The sequence below is a fragment of the Ovis aries genome, chromosome 1, assembly GCF_016772045.2.
Source record: "Ovis aries strain OAR_USU_Benz2616 breed Rambouillet chromosome 1, ARS-UI_Ramb_v3.0, whole genome shotgun sequence".
NCBI classification, from domain to species: Eukaryota; Metazoa; Chordata; class Mammalia; order Artiodactyla; family Bovidae; genus Ovis; species Ovis aries.
This window is the reverse complement of record NC_056054.1, coordinates 204,489,080-204,503,266: the sequence shown is the minus strand read 5'-3', so window position 1 is coordinate 204,503,266 and position 14,187 is coordinate 204,489,080. Positions and strand designations below refer to the sequence as shown.

Genomic DNA, 14,187 nt, shown 5'->3' with positions numbered 1-14,187 from the left:
CTTTGCAGACAGACACTTTACCACCAGGGAAGCCCGGGGATGATTGAGACTTTAATATAATTCTAATCAAGTTCAAAAGGCTGAACCCTCCCAGTGAGGCTCCCTCCCGCCAAACCAGTGAAATCTAGAAATGCAAATGAATTTGCACCTTACCTGAAAGAATGGCAAATTGTCTGTGAAGTTGTTCAATTATATCCACTGCCACCAAGGGCCTGATTTCCTGCTGCATAATTTCATCTGTACAAATGAAATACAAATTAGGTTAAATTCCTGCAAATTATAAAGAGAATTTAAAGGAAGAAAGGGAAGTTCCATCACTAGAGAAGTTTGGGATGTGGTTATCGAGATATGGTTATGGGCACATTATTCTCTTGAGAACTCAATTCCTGACAGGCAGGGATGGATCTGCCTGTCATGAGCACAGGAATAATTTCTAGTGCCTCTCCCAAGGTTTAGGGAGGGACCAATGCAAGGAAGAAACCTTGAAGTTTAAGCTTCAGTAGCTTCACAGCAAACCTGCCAGGATGGTTTCATTACCAAGGCAGGTGCTTAGGGTCTGCTCACTCCTTTGGGTCTGTAGGACATTTTAAATACAAACAATGAAAGTAACCAGAGTTCATCTCAAACTGGGTCATGAAACCAATCTGGGACTTACAAAGGTTCTTTGATTTTTATTCTTTTCCTCACTTCCTTCCTTTCTGCCTCTCTCCTTAGTCAACTCCATTCCTTTTTCCCCTCCCTTCCAGAATACCTCACGGAGCCTTTTCCAACTGGCAAACAAATAAAGATGATCCTCACTGAACCAAATGTTACAGGTTTCCAAAGCAAAAATTCAGATCTTTCAAGCACAAACTTACAAATGTCCTCTAACCCCAAGGAGTGATTTATAATCACTAACACTGCTTTTACCCATTTGGGAAAAGGGGACTAGTGAGAAGTGAAGACTGAGTGGCACCTCTTAACCTGGCCTGGGCAGAGGAAGACATTTTCATGCTTTCTTTTTTTTTTAACAACACTAATCCTTTATTGAAATGGCTTTCATGTAATAATGTCATACCCATTAATAGACCTCAGCCATTCACTTAAGCCCATCTAAGTAGCTTGATCAGATTCCATTAAAATAATGTATAATTTCTTTAATTCCAGCATGACCTAGCTACAGATTTATTTCATACTGAACTTTATTTATTTTTAATATAAATTTATTTCTTTTAATTGAAGGTTCATTTTCATGCTTTCTCTGCCTACGACATTATTATCCTCATTTAACTATTTCCAAGGGAACCTCAAGAAATGAACTAGTTATTGTTTTACAGCAGTAAACATCAGGTTAGATTAAGGCACAAACCAAATAACTTTGTATGTTGAAGCTAAATAGGTTATCTCAAGTGTTTTGGCATGGAGACAGGGTAATGTGATTTTCTAATACTGATCAATCCGAAGGTAATATTTGGGAAGCTCCTCCCAAAGCCTTGGTGCCGGGGTCCAGCCCCGGTGGATCCAGGGAATTTGAAGCATGGACAGCGTTGGCGAGGAGAAACTTATTTATTTATTAATATAGAAATATAAGGTTAGATTAGGAAGAAATAGTGTAGTGGGAAAATTAAGTGGAGAAAAGAGGCTGAATAACTTGGTATACGTGGAAAGCCAATAAAGTTCCAGACAAGGAACTTGCACCATCTACGTTAGGCCACTGGCGTCCATTTGAATATCAGAGAGTGCCCCGCCTCGGACTCTCTCTCTTATGGATCTTAGAACCCGGGACAAGTAAGTAGACATGGTGAGCCTCCACGCCCCAGATGGGAATTCAGCCGGAAAAAGAAAAGAACGACATGGGGAAGCCCAGCATCGGTGCAAGACTCCAAAAACTCCACTTTCAAAATTAGCTTATATACTCCAGGTTGTACATAAAGAAATAATGGAATATGCAGAGTTATGCAGGGGCAGCAGTCCTGACCCTCACTGAGACAAAACAAGGCTTTCTTTTTGCATACCCTCCCGTATACAAAACGTCTCAGGTGGTTTCCATTATCTTCTGGCCAAGAGGCCTGTTAACATTTTTATGGCTCTCTTCCTGGACGCTTGTCTATCAACCAGAAAACTCCTTTTCCCTAGAAGTGTTTTTTCTTTACTCTGCATCACCCTCAAAGTACTAAGTAAAGTTACATTCCTGTAGAACAAAGGTGCAGTGGGTTATAACAAAGAAAGTACTTAACTCAAAGATCTAATGTTGCTAATACCAGATCTACTACCTGTTTTTCTATATACCAACTATATCTAAAAATAAAAGATATGAAAATTTGGCAGCAAGTATTGGCTCAACAAATGAAACCTTTAATCAGTCCTATTCTAATGATTTTGACTCCTCGGAAGCCCCTACATTCCTAGGATGTTTTAAGCTTCCTGTGCCTCCCCCTGTCAGGAGGCCTCAAGCAATCACATGTGCAGCTGTATAAGTCCTGCAGGCAGGCTAGAAAGCCATCAGAGGGGTTTTTGGATTGGAACACTCTTTCAAATGCAGAAGACTAAAGCCCTGAATTGACTTTTTCCAGAGAATGTTAGAAGAGTGGAAAAGCAGGCGGATTCTTATTTTGGGGGGGGGTACATGCTCAGGAAATGCCAGGGGGAAAACCTGAGATCTGACTTGACCTTGCCCATCAGAACTCTGCCGCATGACCTTGTCACGGGTGGAATTCCTCACGCTGGCTCCCGGCACCTTGGTTTTCACTTCTCAGCTTTGGTGTGTAGGTTACAGATGATGCATATGGAGATGTACCTAGTAGGTGCTACATAAACACTAGCTCTGTCCATCACTCTGGAAAGGCCTTTCCTATATTTGCTTTCTGAAAGTCTTATAAGGGGTGGTGCTATTGAAACCCCAAGATGCTTTTCAGTGAATTCTACCACTTTTTCTGGAGGGAGGAGGGTAAAGCCAATACACTTTCCACTCTAAAGTCACTAAAAATTCAGACTCCTGTATCACAGTCACAGGTGTTGCCTCCTACAATCAGTCTGCATGCAGTAACAACACTAAAGTCACTATTTCACAAAATAGGAAGGGCCTTCTCTGTTAGATTCACAAAGTAAAGCTTCTAACAGTAAAAAGATATGAAGTCTGAGATCTGCTTGAAAATATTCCATAATTCCCTTCTGCCAAAAACTACAAGGAGTGGGAGATGGCAGGTGGGGTTTGGGGGGAGATGAAACCAGATTGACAAAATGTGGATAATTGTTGAAGCTGGTTGACGGGTCCTTGGCAGTTCATTATACAATTCTTTTGCATATATTTGTTTCCGTAATAAAATTTAAATTACAAATGGACAATAGCATAGAAAGTTTAAGCATAAATAGGAGTTATACAATTGAAGAGTTTTTCAGATTACAATCTCCCAGTGATCTGTTATTTTTCCATACCTGAGGCAGTCTATTTAAGGGAAAGTGAAAAACCAGAGAAAAACCAAGATCATAAAATGCAATTTATTGTTATTTTACCTCAATATTTGAGGTGTGCTTTAAAGTAAACATTTTAATTTTTAACATTTGTTTATTTATTTGCCCCAGGTCTTAGTTGTGCACATGGAATCTTTTAGTTGTGGCATGTGAACTCTTAGTTGTGGCACATGGGATCTAGTTCCCTGACCAGGGATTGAACCCAGGCCCCCTGCATTGGGAAAATGCAGTCTTAGCCGCTGGACCACCAGGGAAGTCCCCTGATAAACATTCTAGATTAAAGAGGTAAGATCTGAAAGAAACAACAGAAGTGAGTTAAGCTAATGATCCCCGTGTCCCATCTCATTTTTTAAGTGAAGAAATGGAGAGATTCTGACCTTGCTTGTGGTCACACAACAATTTCAGTGTGGAGCCTGGGTCAGCCCTGGATTACATGACTCTAAGAGGGCAAGCATGATAGTTTCTAGACCCCTCAGCCTTGAGGAGCACTGACTTCTGCCACTCCTGAGATATTGACTGGTGTCTCTCATCTTGGAAATTGCCCAGCACTCCAAAAAGATATTCTCACCTGCTTCCTATGGTTACAAAAGGAACAATACTAAAATTGATGATTTGTTTTTCCAAGAATAGAAATGAGCTGATTTGCCTTTGGCCCCAGTTTTGCTGAGAGTGGCATGGTTATCCTTGAAGACTTCCCAGGTCTCCATGAAGGGACCTCATAACCCAACCTGGCCTGCTGCAGCAGAGCATGAAGGTTTCTCAAACTCAGTGCTGACTGAGTGCATGGAGGCGTGACCTCAGACACTGGCTTTAGCAATGCCTGATACCTGCAGGCCATGCTCAGTTCAGCATCACTCATGCTCTGTACCAGGACAGGCACATAAGACCAGCCCTTGCTGCTGGCAGGCCCTGCTACACACTCCCATGGAGATGGGGCAGGGAAGGGAGTGCAAAAACTCTTTGGTCTAAAGGAACACCTCCCCCTACAGTGAGAAGGAAGCTGCCTCAGATCCACACAGCCCTGCCTGCTAAGGGCTGTTTCTGCCAGTTTCTAGCTGGGCAACCATGGCAAGAACATGCTGAACCTCAGGGTCCACATGTATAAAATGGCTTTTCCTTCTCCAGGAACAGCTGGGCACAGCCAGTGACAACCCACTGACGTGGTGGTACCTGCTGCACCCTGCAAGTCCCTTGGTCCTGCGTGAAGGTTTCCTGCTTGCTATTTTGGATACGTGTAGATTAAAGTTTGTCTCTTTGTATCCCATACAAGGCAAAGGAAAGTGGTAATTTGTATCACACACAAGGCAAAGGGAAGTGGTAAGTGAATTTTGACATAATTTCTATGCAAAGTTACAAACAGGCCTGGAAAAAAACTTATCCCATTTTGGTCTCTTATATATATACAAATGTGTGATTATATGCTACCCTAGACCCTCAGTTCCAAAAATGCAGGAAGTATCCACAAAGCCCTTTGAGGTGATGGAGTGTACCCCAGCACATCCCATAGGAATCCAGTCTTAGGCAGCAAGCAACACATCTTTGTTGTCCACCACCCCCCAGCCACCCCTCAACCCCTGTCTGAGAGCAATACAGACTTTGGGGCAGGACCCTTACTACTGACTGCAACCTCCTCCTCAGGGCAGAGGGCTGGAAACAGGCTGATAACACCCAATGCAGTTTAACTGTTGCAACTAGCAAGAAATAAAGGGCGATGAAACACTTAGCCTATGTTCTTGCTGTTCTGAGACTTGGGTCACACGGATTTAAAAGGCTCAAGTATGGTCTGAGGAAAAAGGAACCAAAACATAAATACATAAACTAGTCATGAAATTAAAAGATGCTTGCTCCTTGGAAGGAAAGCCATGACAAATCTGGAGAGTGTATTAAAAGTCAGAGACATCACTTTGCCAACAAAGGTCCGTATAGTCAAAACTATGATCTTTTCCAATAGTCACGTACAGATGTGAGACTGTATGTGACTATTATGTGAGCCCAAGCCTTTTTGGACTATAAAGAAGGCTGAGCACCAAAGAACTGATGCTTTCAAACTGTGGTGCTGGTGAAGATTCTTGAGAATCCCTTGGACAGCAAGGAGATCCAACCAGTCAATCCTAAAGGAAATCAGTCCTGAATATTCATTGGAAGGACTGATGCTGAAACTCCAATATTTTGGCCACCTGATGTGAAGAACTGACTCACTGAAAAAGATGCTGATGCTGGGAAAGACTGAGGGCAGGAGGAGAAGTGGGTAACAGAGGATGAGATGGCTGGATGGCATCACTGACTCATTGTACATGAGTATGAGCAAACTCCAGGAGACAGTGAAGACAGAGAAGCCTGGCACGCTGCAGTTCACGGGGCTGCAAAGAGTCAGACATGACTTAGTGACTGAATGACAAAATTAATAAGGGGAAAATATATGATCTGACCCAAGAAGGAAGGCAGACCCTAGTTTGACAGACTGTGCTACATGTCTACTTTGCCCAGAGAATCTGGTAGGCAGAAAGGATGGAAGGATTTGCTGTTAGCTGAACTAGGAATGGGACCAGGATCTCCACTGAGCCACTGTTCATGACACTAAAGAAAGCACTAGCTCTGAGCCAGCCCTCACAAGACACTTTACAGATAACTCACTTTTTTAGTTAATAATGACAGAAAAGGAACGCACCTAGCACAAAAATGAAACTCCTCTTGCCATTCCATCCTCCTAGCCCTGCAACTAGAACAGACTTGACTGCTGAGAAAATACTTACAGACCAGAGGCTCTGAGGAATCAGTTGCTAGGCTGGTACAAAAAGCCACCATGGCATCATGCTGCGTTTCACTTGTTTCTCTCTCGCTCTTTTTCTTTTTGACTGCACTGGGTCCTCATTAGCTGTAGCATGCAGGGGGCATGTGGGATCTTAGTGCCCTGACCAGGGATCAAACCCACATCCTCCGTATTGGAAGATGGATTCTTAACCTCTGGACCACCAGGGAAGTCCCTCACTTCCCTTACTGGCTAGGTTAGAAAGAATGCAAAAGCATTTTCTTTCTTTTACTGAGTCCAGTGCTATAGCAATACTTAATCTGAACCAGATGAATTAGTATTGAAGTCTTGTCCATTAGTTAACATTGAAGAACAGGCACTTGGAAAGCAGATGAGAGAATTTTTTAAGGAGAAATTTAGAAGATTTTAAAAACCAAAAACACTAAAAAATGTCCAACTTCTAATAGTGAAATAATGTAATTAAAAGAGCAATAGAATGTCTCATTTCACCTTAAAGCAACATACAGTGCTGGAGTTATGCTGGAAAACTAGTACTTCTGCATGGCCTTGGGAGTACAGCTGGTAGTGCCCTTTTGGAAACTAGTTTCACAGTATTTTACCCAGTGATTATTGCAGAGAGTACATATCAAACCCCATATATATAATAAATTGATATATATATTTAAATTTATTTAATCCTCAAAACAACTCTAACAGCAAGCAATATGGAACTAGATTTGCTGGTCCAAGGCCAAGGAGAATGAGAATTTGAACCTAGTTCATTCTAAACTCCAAAGCCCAACATCTTAACCATTATAATACAGAGCCTCAATACACAGTCATCAAAATCTTCATAATCTTTTACCTATTCATTCTATATCTGGAAATATATAGAATGAGAAAACAACAAAATAAAAACTCTGCACATAAAAATGTAGACTAGAATATTACTTATAAAAGTAAAAAAAATGGAAGAATCATGATGCAATTATGAATATTATGTTCATAGAAAAAGATTTAAGGTATAATTTCAAGAACAAAAAAATCATATGTATGGTAAGATTGAAGCCAGTTTCAAAAAGAAAGAAGAAAGCATGTGGTTTGTGTGTGCGTACATGGATACAGGCATCTGAGAAAGGAATACATAAAAGAGTTGTGTCAGATCCTATGGTTACCCCCTTCAGTTTACATGGAGAAAAGTACACTCTGTAACCTTTATTTTTTATGTTAATAGGATTTTATTGAAGTACAATTTATATGCAGTACAATGAGCAAATCTTAAGTGTACAGTTTGATGAATTTTGACACATACATTAACACAACCATGTAAAAGATCAAGATAGGAAACATTTCCATCCCACTAGGAAGTTTCCTTGTCCCCTGTCCCAAGCCCTGTAGCCCTCCCTCCCATAGACCTATGTGTTAAAGATCACACAGTTACCTCTGTCTTCATGATCCAGAGCTCAGTACTGGTAGGGCACACTGTACCCTGAAGAGCTACTCTCAACACCACTAGGGCCCCAGGGGAAGACACCACCACATGTCTTGGTCTATAGCCTCAAAAGAAAAGGCGAACTGTATCCAAATGCTATGATGATTTGTGGGCTGTGCCACTGCTGATGTCAGGGACAGACACCGCTTCAGAGTGCTGGGAGGACTGGAGCAGCGGAAGTGCTTAGGTAAGAGAAAAAACAAATTAATTAACTTGTCAAAGTCTTCCTCTCAACATGGTACGAATGCTGGAGATTCTTACATAATGAAACAAGCACTACCAACCATCAACATTCTCACATTTTTCCTTCCAATTAATGATGCAAATATATTCAGAATTCAAACTCCTTGAACACAATTACATTTTATTTAGATCGCATTTAGTTTAGATCTCTGCTCTCAATGGAGTTCAACTTATGTGAAAATCTCAATTATAACAATAGTGTGTTTGCTGACATGATGAGAAAAAAATAATGACTTATGGATTAGAGATCTCTTTATGATTCATCCAAATTTCACTGGCCCATCAACACAACACTCAGATGTATGCAATAATTCAATTTATTTCTCTTTGCTATTTTCTGATTTTTACTCATATAAAACCCATACTTCTTTGCATATTTTAAATCTTATTCTTATAGGGTATGTTTGTCAGGGAAAAAGATAAAACAGTACATTTTATTTAACTGTGGCTTGTGGGCCTCTATTTGTATACTCTTGCCCCAGGCTCTGCAGATGGTGGTTTAAAATTGCTTTGAGAAGTGATGAGATATTTTTAGGTATAAGGATTTCTGTTTTTGAATGCTTATCCAAATCTCTTTTCTTTTATTTTTTTTTCATTACCAAAAAAAAAAAAAGTTTAAGATTCTTGATTACTATACACATCCCACACTGTGCCCTTGAATGAGACAAGCACTGCACCAAGGTGGAAGTTTTTATGCAGAGTTTCCTTAGCAACAATAGATGGAGATGATGTTCCCCTCAGGGCTTCCCTGATAGCTCAGTTGGCAAAGAATCTGCCTGCAATGCAGGAGACCTGGTTCAATTCCTGGGTCGGGAAGATCTGCTGGAGAGGGATAGGCTACCCACTCCAGTATTTTTGGGCTTCCCTTGTGGCTCAGCTGGTAAAGAATCCACCCACAATACAGGAGACCTGGGTTCAAACCCTGGGTTCGGAAGATCCCCTGGAGAAAGGAAAGGCTACCCACTCCAGTATTCTGGCCTGGAGAATTCCATGGACTGTATAGTCCATAGGGTCACAAAGAATTGGACATGACTGAGCGACTTTCACTTTCACTTTCTTTCTGTAGTCCTTCATAACTCCAGGAGAGGCAAACAAGCTCTGCTGCTGCTGCTGCTATGTCGCGTCAGTCGTGTCTGACTCTGTGCGACCCCAGAGATGGCAGCCCACCAGGATCCCCTGCCCCTGGGATTCTCCAGGCAAGAACACTGGAGTGGGTTGCCATTTCCTTCTCCAATGCATGAAAGTGAAAAGTGAAAGTGAAGTTGCTCAGTCGTGTCTGACTCCTAGAGACCCCATGGACTACAGCCCATCAGGCTCCTCCGTCCATGGGATTTTCCAGGCAAAAGTACTGGAGTGGGGTGCCATTGCCTTCTCCCAGCTAGCTCTGCACCTGCGGTATATTAAATAAAAAGCACTCAAAGCCCTGCAGGGAATAAAGAAAATCTGTGAAAATACTTGATCCCTCCCCACTTTAAGGCTCTCAAGTTTTAGCACTAGGTTTCAAAGTGACATGACCTGTATTTTAATCAATACTGCTCCAGAGCAATGTTCTCAAATTACAATGATATATAAATCACATGCATTTTAAAATGCAGATTCTGATTTAGTAGACCTGGAGTGGGCCCAGAGATTCTGCATTTCTAACAAACTCTCTTGATGCTGCTACTTTAACAGACAAGCAAGCACATGTTGAAATATGACTTTAGACTATCCATGTTTCTTCCCAGTTGCTTACAAAGATGCACCTCAGAAACAAACAAAAAAAAGCAACTTCTAATTTGAGTTTTCCACTAGTGCTTCTCTTATCATTCAATAAAAATGATCATCTATATGTATTCAAAGTATTTTTGAAACTAGATCGACATGGTGTAAACTTACCTTTCCTTCTGTGTTGATTCTAAGATCAGCACCCTAGGAAACAAGCCAACCCTGCCATGAGCACTTGTTTAACCTCTCTTCAAGCACCAAGTCCCACCCTACTGCTCAGTGTGGGCTCCTTACTGCTTACCTACCCTTCTCATTCTAGGACCACTCCCAGCCTTGGATTCAAGAGAGAAGCAGTGTCTTGGGTACAATAATAAAATATGATCACAATAATAAAATATGATCTAATGTGATGAGATGAGAAAACTAAAAATATGACTAATGCTTATTCAACATGGCATTCTTCCATACATTCTTCCAAAGTTTCACATCTTCCTAAAGCTCTTAAGAGGGAAAAACATCTTAACACAAAGGAATCAAAATACTATGACCTTATACATTTGAGCAATAGATGGATAAATAACTTTATTTTTGCTTAAGAAAAAGCCCTGAGGCTCTGGCTAAACATTCCTTCCCTCCTCTCTTAGTGTATTTATTCATTCAGGTACTATGAAAGTAGAATGAAAAAAACTGGACTTGCATCCCAGCTCTGTCACTGACCAGCTCCTCAGTCTTCAGGTTCTCCCTCCATAAGATGGAAATGAATAATAATAATATCTCCTTCTAGAAGGCTGTTGTGAGTATTATTACCATTTATTGAGCACTTTATACCTATTGAGCACTGTGCTACATGCTGATAAAATAAAAATTCATATTGTACATGACAATTTTAAATGTAAAAGTTTTTCCCTGCCCTTTGGCCTCCTCTCTCCCTTTTGGCATTCCTTATGCCTTAACCAGACCTCCCCAATAGCAGAAAAACTTGCTCAGCCATAAAGATCAACTTTTCTTTCTTTTTTTTTTTTTTTCCTGATGTTCAAGCTGGTTTTTTTTTTTGTTTTGTTTTGTTTTTTAGTTTTTTATTTTTTAAATTTTAAAATCTTTAATTCTTACATGCATTCCCAAACATGAACCCCCCTCCCACCTCCCTCCCCATAACATCTTTCTGGGTCATCCCCATGCACCAGCCCCAAGCATGCTGCATCCTGCGTCAGACATAGACTGGCGATTCAATTCACATGATAGTATACATGTTAGAATGTCATTCTCCCAAATCATCCCACCCTCTCCCTCTCCCTCTGAGTCCAAAAGTCCGTTATACACATCTGTGTCTCTTTCCCTGTCTTGCATACAGGGTCGTCATTGCCATCTTCCTAAATTCCATATATATGTGTTAGTATACTGTATTGGTGTTTTTCTTTCTGGCTTACTTCACTCTGTATAATCGGCTCCAGTTTCATCCATCTCATCAGAACTGATTCAAATGAATTCTTTTTAACGGCTGAGTAATACTCCATTGTGTATATGTACCACAGCTTTCTTATCCATTCATCTGCTGATGGACATCTAGGTTGTTTCCATGTCCTGGCTATTATAAACAGTGCTGCGATGAACATTGGGGTACATGTGTCTCTTTCAATTCTGGTTTCCTCGGTGTGTACAAGCAACTTATGCAGCTCAACTCCAGAAAAATAAACGACCCAATCAAAAAAATGGGCCAAAGAACTAAATAGACATTTCTCCAAAGAAGACATACGGATGGCTAACAAACACATGAAAAGATGCTCAACATCACTCATTATTAGAGAAATGCAAATCAAAACCACAATGAGGTACCACTTCACACCAGTCAGAATGGCTGCGATCCAAAAATCTGCAAGCAATAAATGCTGGAGAGGGTGTGGAGAAAAGGGAACCCTCCTACACTGTTGGTGGGAATGCAAACTAGTACAGCCACTATGGAGAACAGTGTGGAGATTCCTTAAAAAATTGCAAATACAACTTTTCTTTTATGGAGCCAAATATACAACTCCTTAGACAATAACATTCCTTTCTCAATCCTGTAACCTTGTCTGTGCAGACATCTTTGGTGAACTCTGTGTATACAATGTCAATATATCATTTCCCTTAAAGACAGCAACTGGTGCAGACAGATTAGTCACCTGGGCAGATACTGGGCTGCATGCACCTAATGGGAGTTCTTAACTTAAATACTTACTTATGACCTTATTAATGTTCAATTCAGTTCTCAGTTCAGTCGCTCAGTCATGTCAGACTCTTTGCAACTCCTTTCCCTATTTGGAACCAGTCTGTTGTTCCATGTTCAGTTCTAACTGTTGCTTCTTGATCTGCATACAGATTTCTCTGGAGACAGGTAAGGTGGTCTGGTATTCCCATCTCTTTAAGAATTTTTCAGTTTGTTGTGATCCACACAGTCAAAGGCTTCAGTGTAGTCAATAAAGCAGAAGTAGATGTTTTTCTGGAACTCTCTTGCTTTTTCAATATTACTAGTTATATTACTTTTATTGTGCCTATTTTACAAGATTATCTTTTCTTGCATTACCAAATGTGTGATTAGGCAACTTGAAACCATTGACCACATATATATTTCTATAAGATCAATGATTGTACTAGTGTAACTCTAGATATAGGATAAAGCAATAAGAGGGAACAATAACAGACTAGTAAGACAGTGGGTCCAGAGGATTTTAGCTCTTGTTATGAGGGCCTAGTTCAGTAATAGTACATTGAGTGGCCTATGAACAAAATCCATGCCTGACCTCAGAATGAGCATTCTTAGTGCTGTGGGACAAATTGGTCATGAAATGCCTTCCAAGCCTTAGCTGAAATTAAGACTGAAAGGAAAGGGATTGTAAAATAAAGTATATTGTCCACCATCCAATCCTACAAGAATCAAGTCATTAGCCAATGACCTACAATAACCCTGAAAGGAATTCAAGGCGAAGATGAGGACCTTCTTTGTGCTTTAGGAAAACTGAAAGAACTGGCCCTCAGACAGGCCAGTTTTAAATATTTCCAGGAGAAATTTTTATGCATCTGGTTCTTTCATCTTCTCATACTTAGAAAAGCACTGAAACCATTAACCAAGATATCTGTTCCTCGCAAATAGCAGTAACCTTCTACCAAGATGAAGGCTTGACTGCATGTACTCCTTCATCAAAATCATATATACACCAGCCTTACCCCCTCTTATCTCTTCAGAACAGTTCTCAAAGCTCTCTGAGAGACTGTCTCCTGGTTATAGATCTCAGGTTAGCTTGAATAAAAATTTCCATTTCTTCCTTAGATTGACTATTAACTTTTTCACTGATGATGCTTTACATACATTATCTAATTTAATTAAAATAGCATGTGAAATCAATTTGTGTATACCAGATTTAACAGAAGCCAATTAAGTTTACAATTCAGTTCTTTGAGCCATGATCTTAATGATGCCGACATGTTTTTCTCGAACACCCACATTACTGCCACCCATTGGTGATTTGGTTTGAAATACTGCTTGTAAATTCCCCACTGATATAATGTCATCTCTTTCTCTTTCACTGTGAACTAAGTTTGATAGAACTGGTTATGCGCTTGGAAGAACTCGAGCAGAAAGGAAATTAGAATTAGATTGAAATATAAATAGGGATGTAGTATATGATAAAAGTGGCATTTCCCAGGACTTCCCTGGTGGTCCTGTGGTTAAGATTCTGAGCTACCACTGCAGGGGACACAGGTTCGAATCCGTTGTCAGGAAACTAAGATCCCACAAGCCGCCTGGTGTGGCAACAAAAAAAGGAAAAAGAAAAAAAGTTGGCATTTCCCAAGGGGCAAGAGGGACATTAAACATTCCCTCACTATCTGAAAGTCCTAGGAAACGTTTTGTAAGCCAAAAGGTGATAAAGCAAAGAGGCAATTACCTCAGTACACAATGCCTGAGTTCAAACCCTGGCTCTGCCACATATAGCAGAATAATCGCAAGCAAGTCAGTGAACTTCCCTGTGCCTTAGATTTCCTGATCTGAAAATGCGGGAAACTATAATACATCCACCTAGTATGGTTGTTGTAAGAACTGAGTTAATGTTAGAAAACTAAAGAAAAATTCTTAATATATGGTAGGTGCTATATAAAGGTATTTTTTTATTGTCAAAAATTTTTAATTGTATCCAAATTTCACTTCTTGCATCAAAATAAACTCCAACCATTATTGATTCATTAAATAATGAAAGGGCTTCCCTGATGGCGCCCATGGTAAAGTGTCTGCCTGCAATGCAGGAGACTCGGGTTCGATTCCTAGGTTGGGAAGGTCCCCTGGAGAAGGAAATGGCAATCCACTCCAGCACTCTTGCCTGGAAAATCCCATGGACGGAGGAGCCTGACAGGCTACGGTCTGTGGGGTCGCAAAGAGTCGGACACAACTGAATAATGAAATGACAAAAATACTAAAATATGGGAGAACATTTTTATAATCCTGGAATTGGAACAGTCTTTCAAAGTGTAACAAATTTCAATAAAAGACTGAGTTTAAAAAAAGAAAAGACTGTGT

The 14,187-nt window shown here is 40.4% G+C and overlaps 1 protein-coding gene across 7 annotated transcripts in view; it reads right to left on the bottom strand.

Annotated features, from left to right (window-relative positions):
* MCF2L2 (MCF.2 cell line derived transforming sequence-like 2) overlaps positions 1-14,187 on the bottom strand; it is a 288,114-nt gene that overhangs the window by 229,561 nt on the left and 44,366 nt on the right. For all 7 annotated transcript variants that reach the window (XM_042233901.2, XM_027957913.3, XM_060419927.1 and 4 more), the window contains exon 2: positions 154-237. In XM_042233901.2, coding sequence (XP_042089835.1) covers positions 154-237 — 84 coding nt within the window. The remainder of the gene's footprint in view (positions 1-153; positions 238-14,187) is intronic.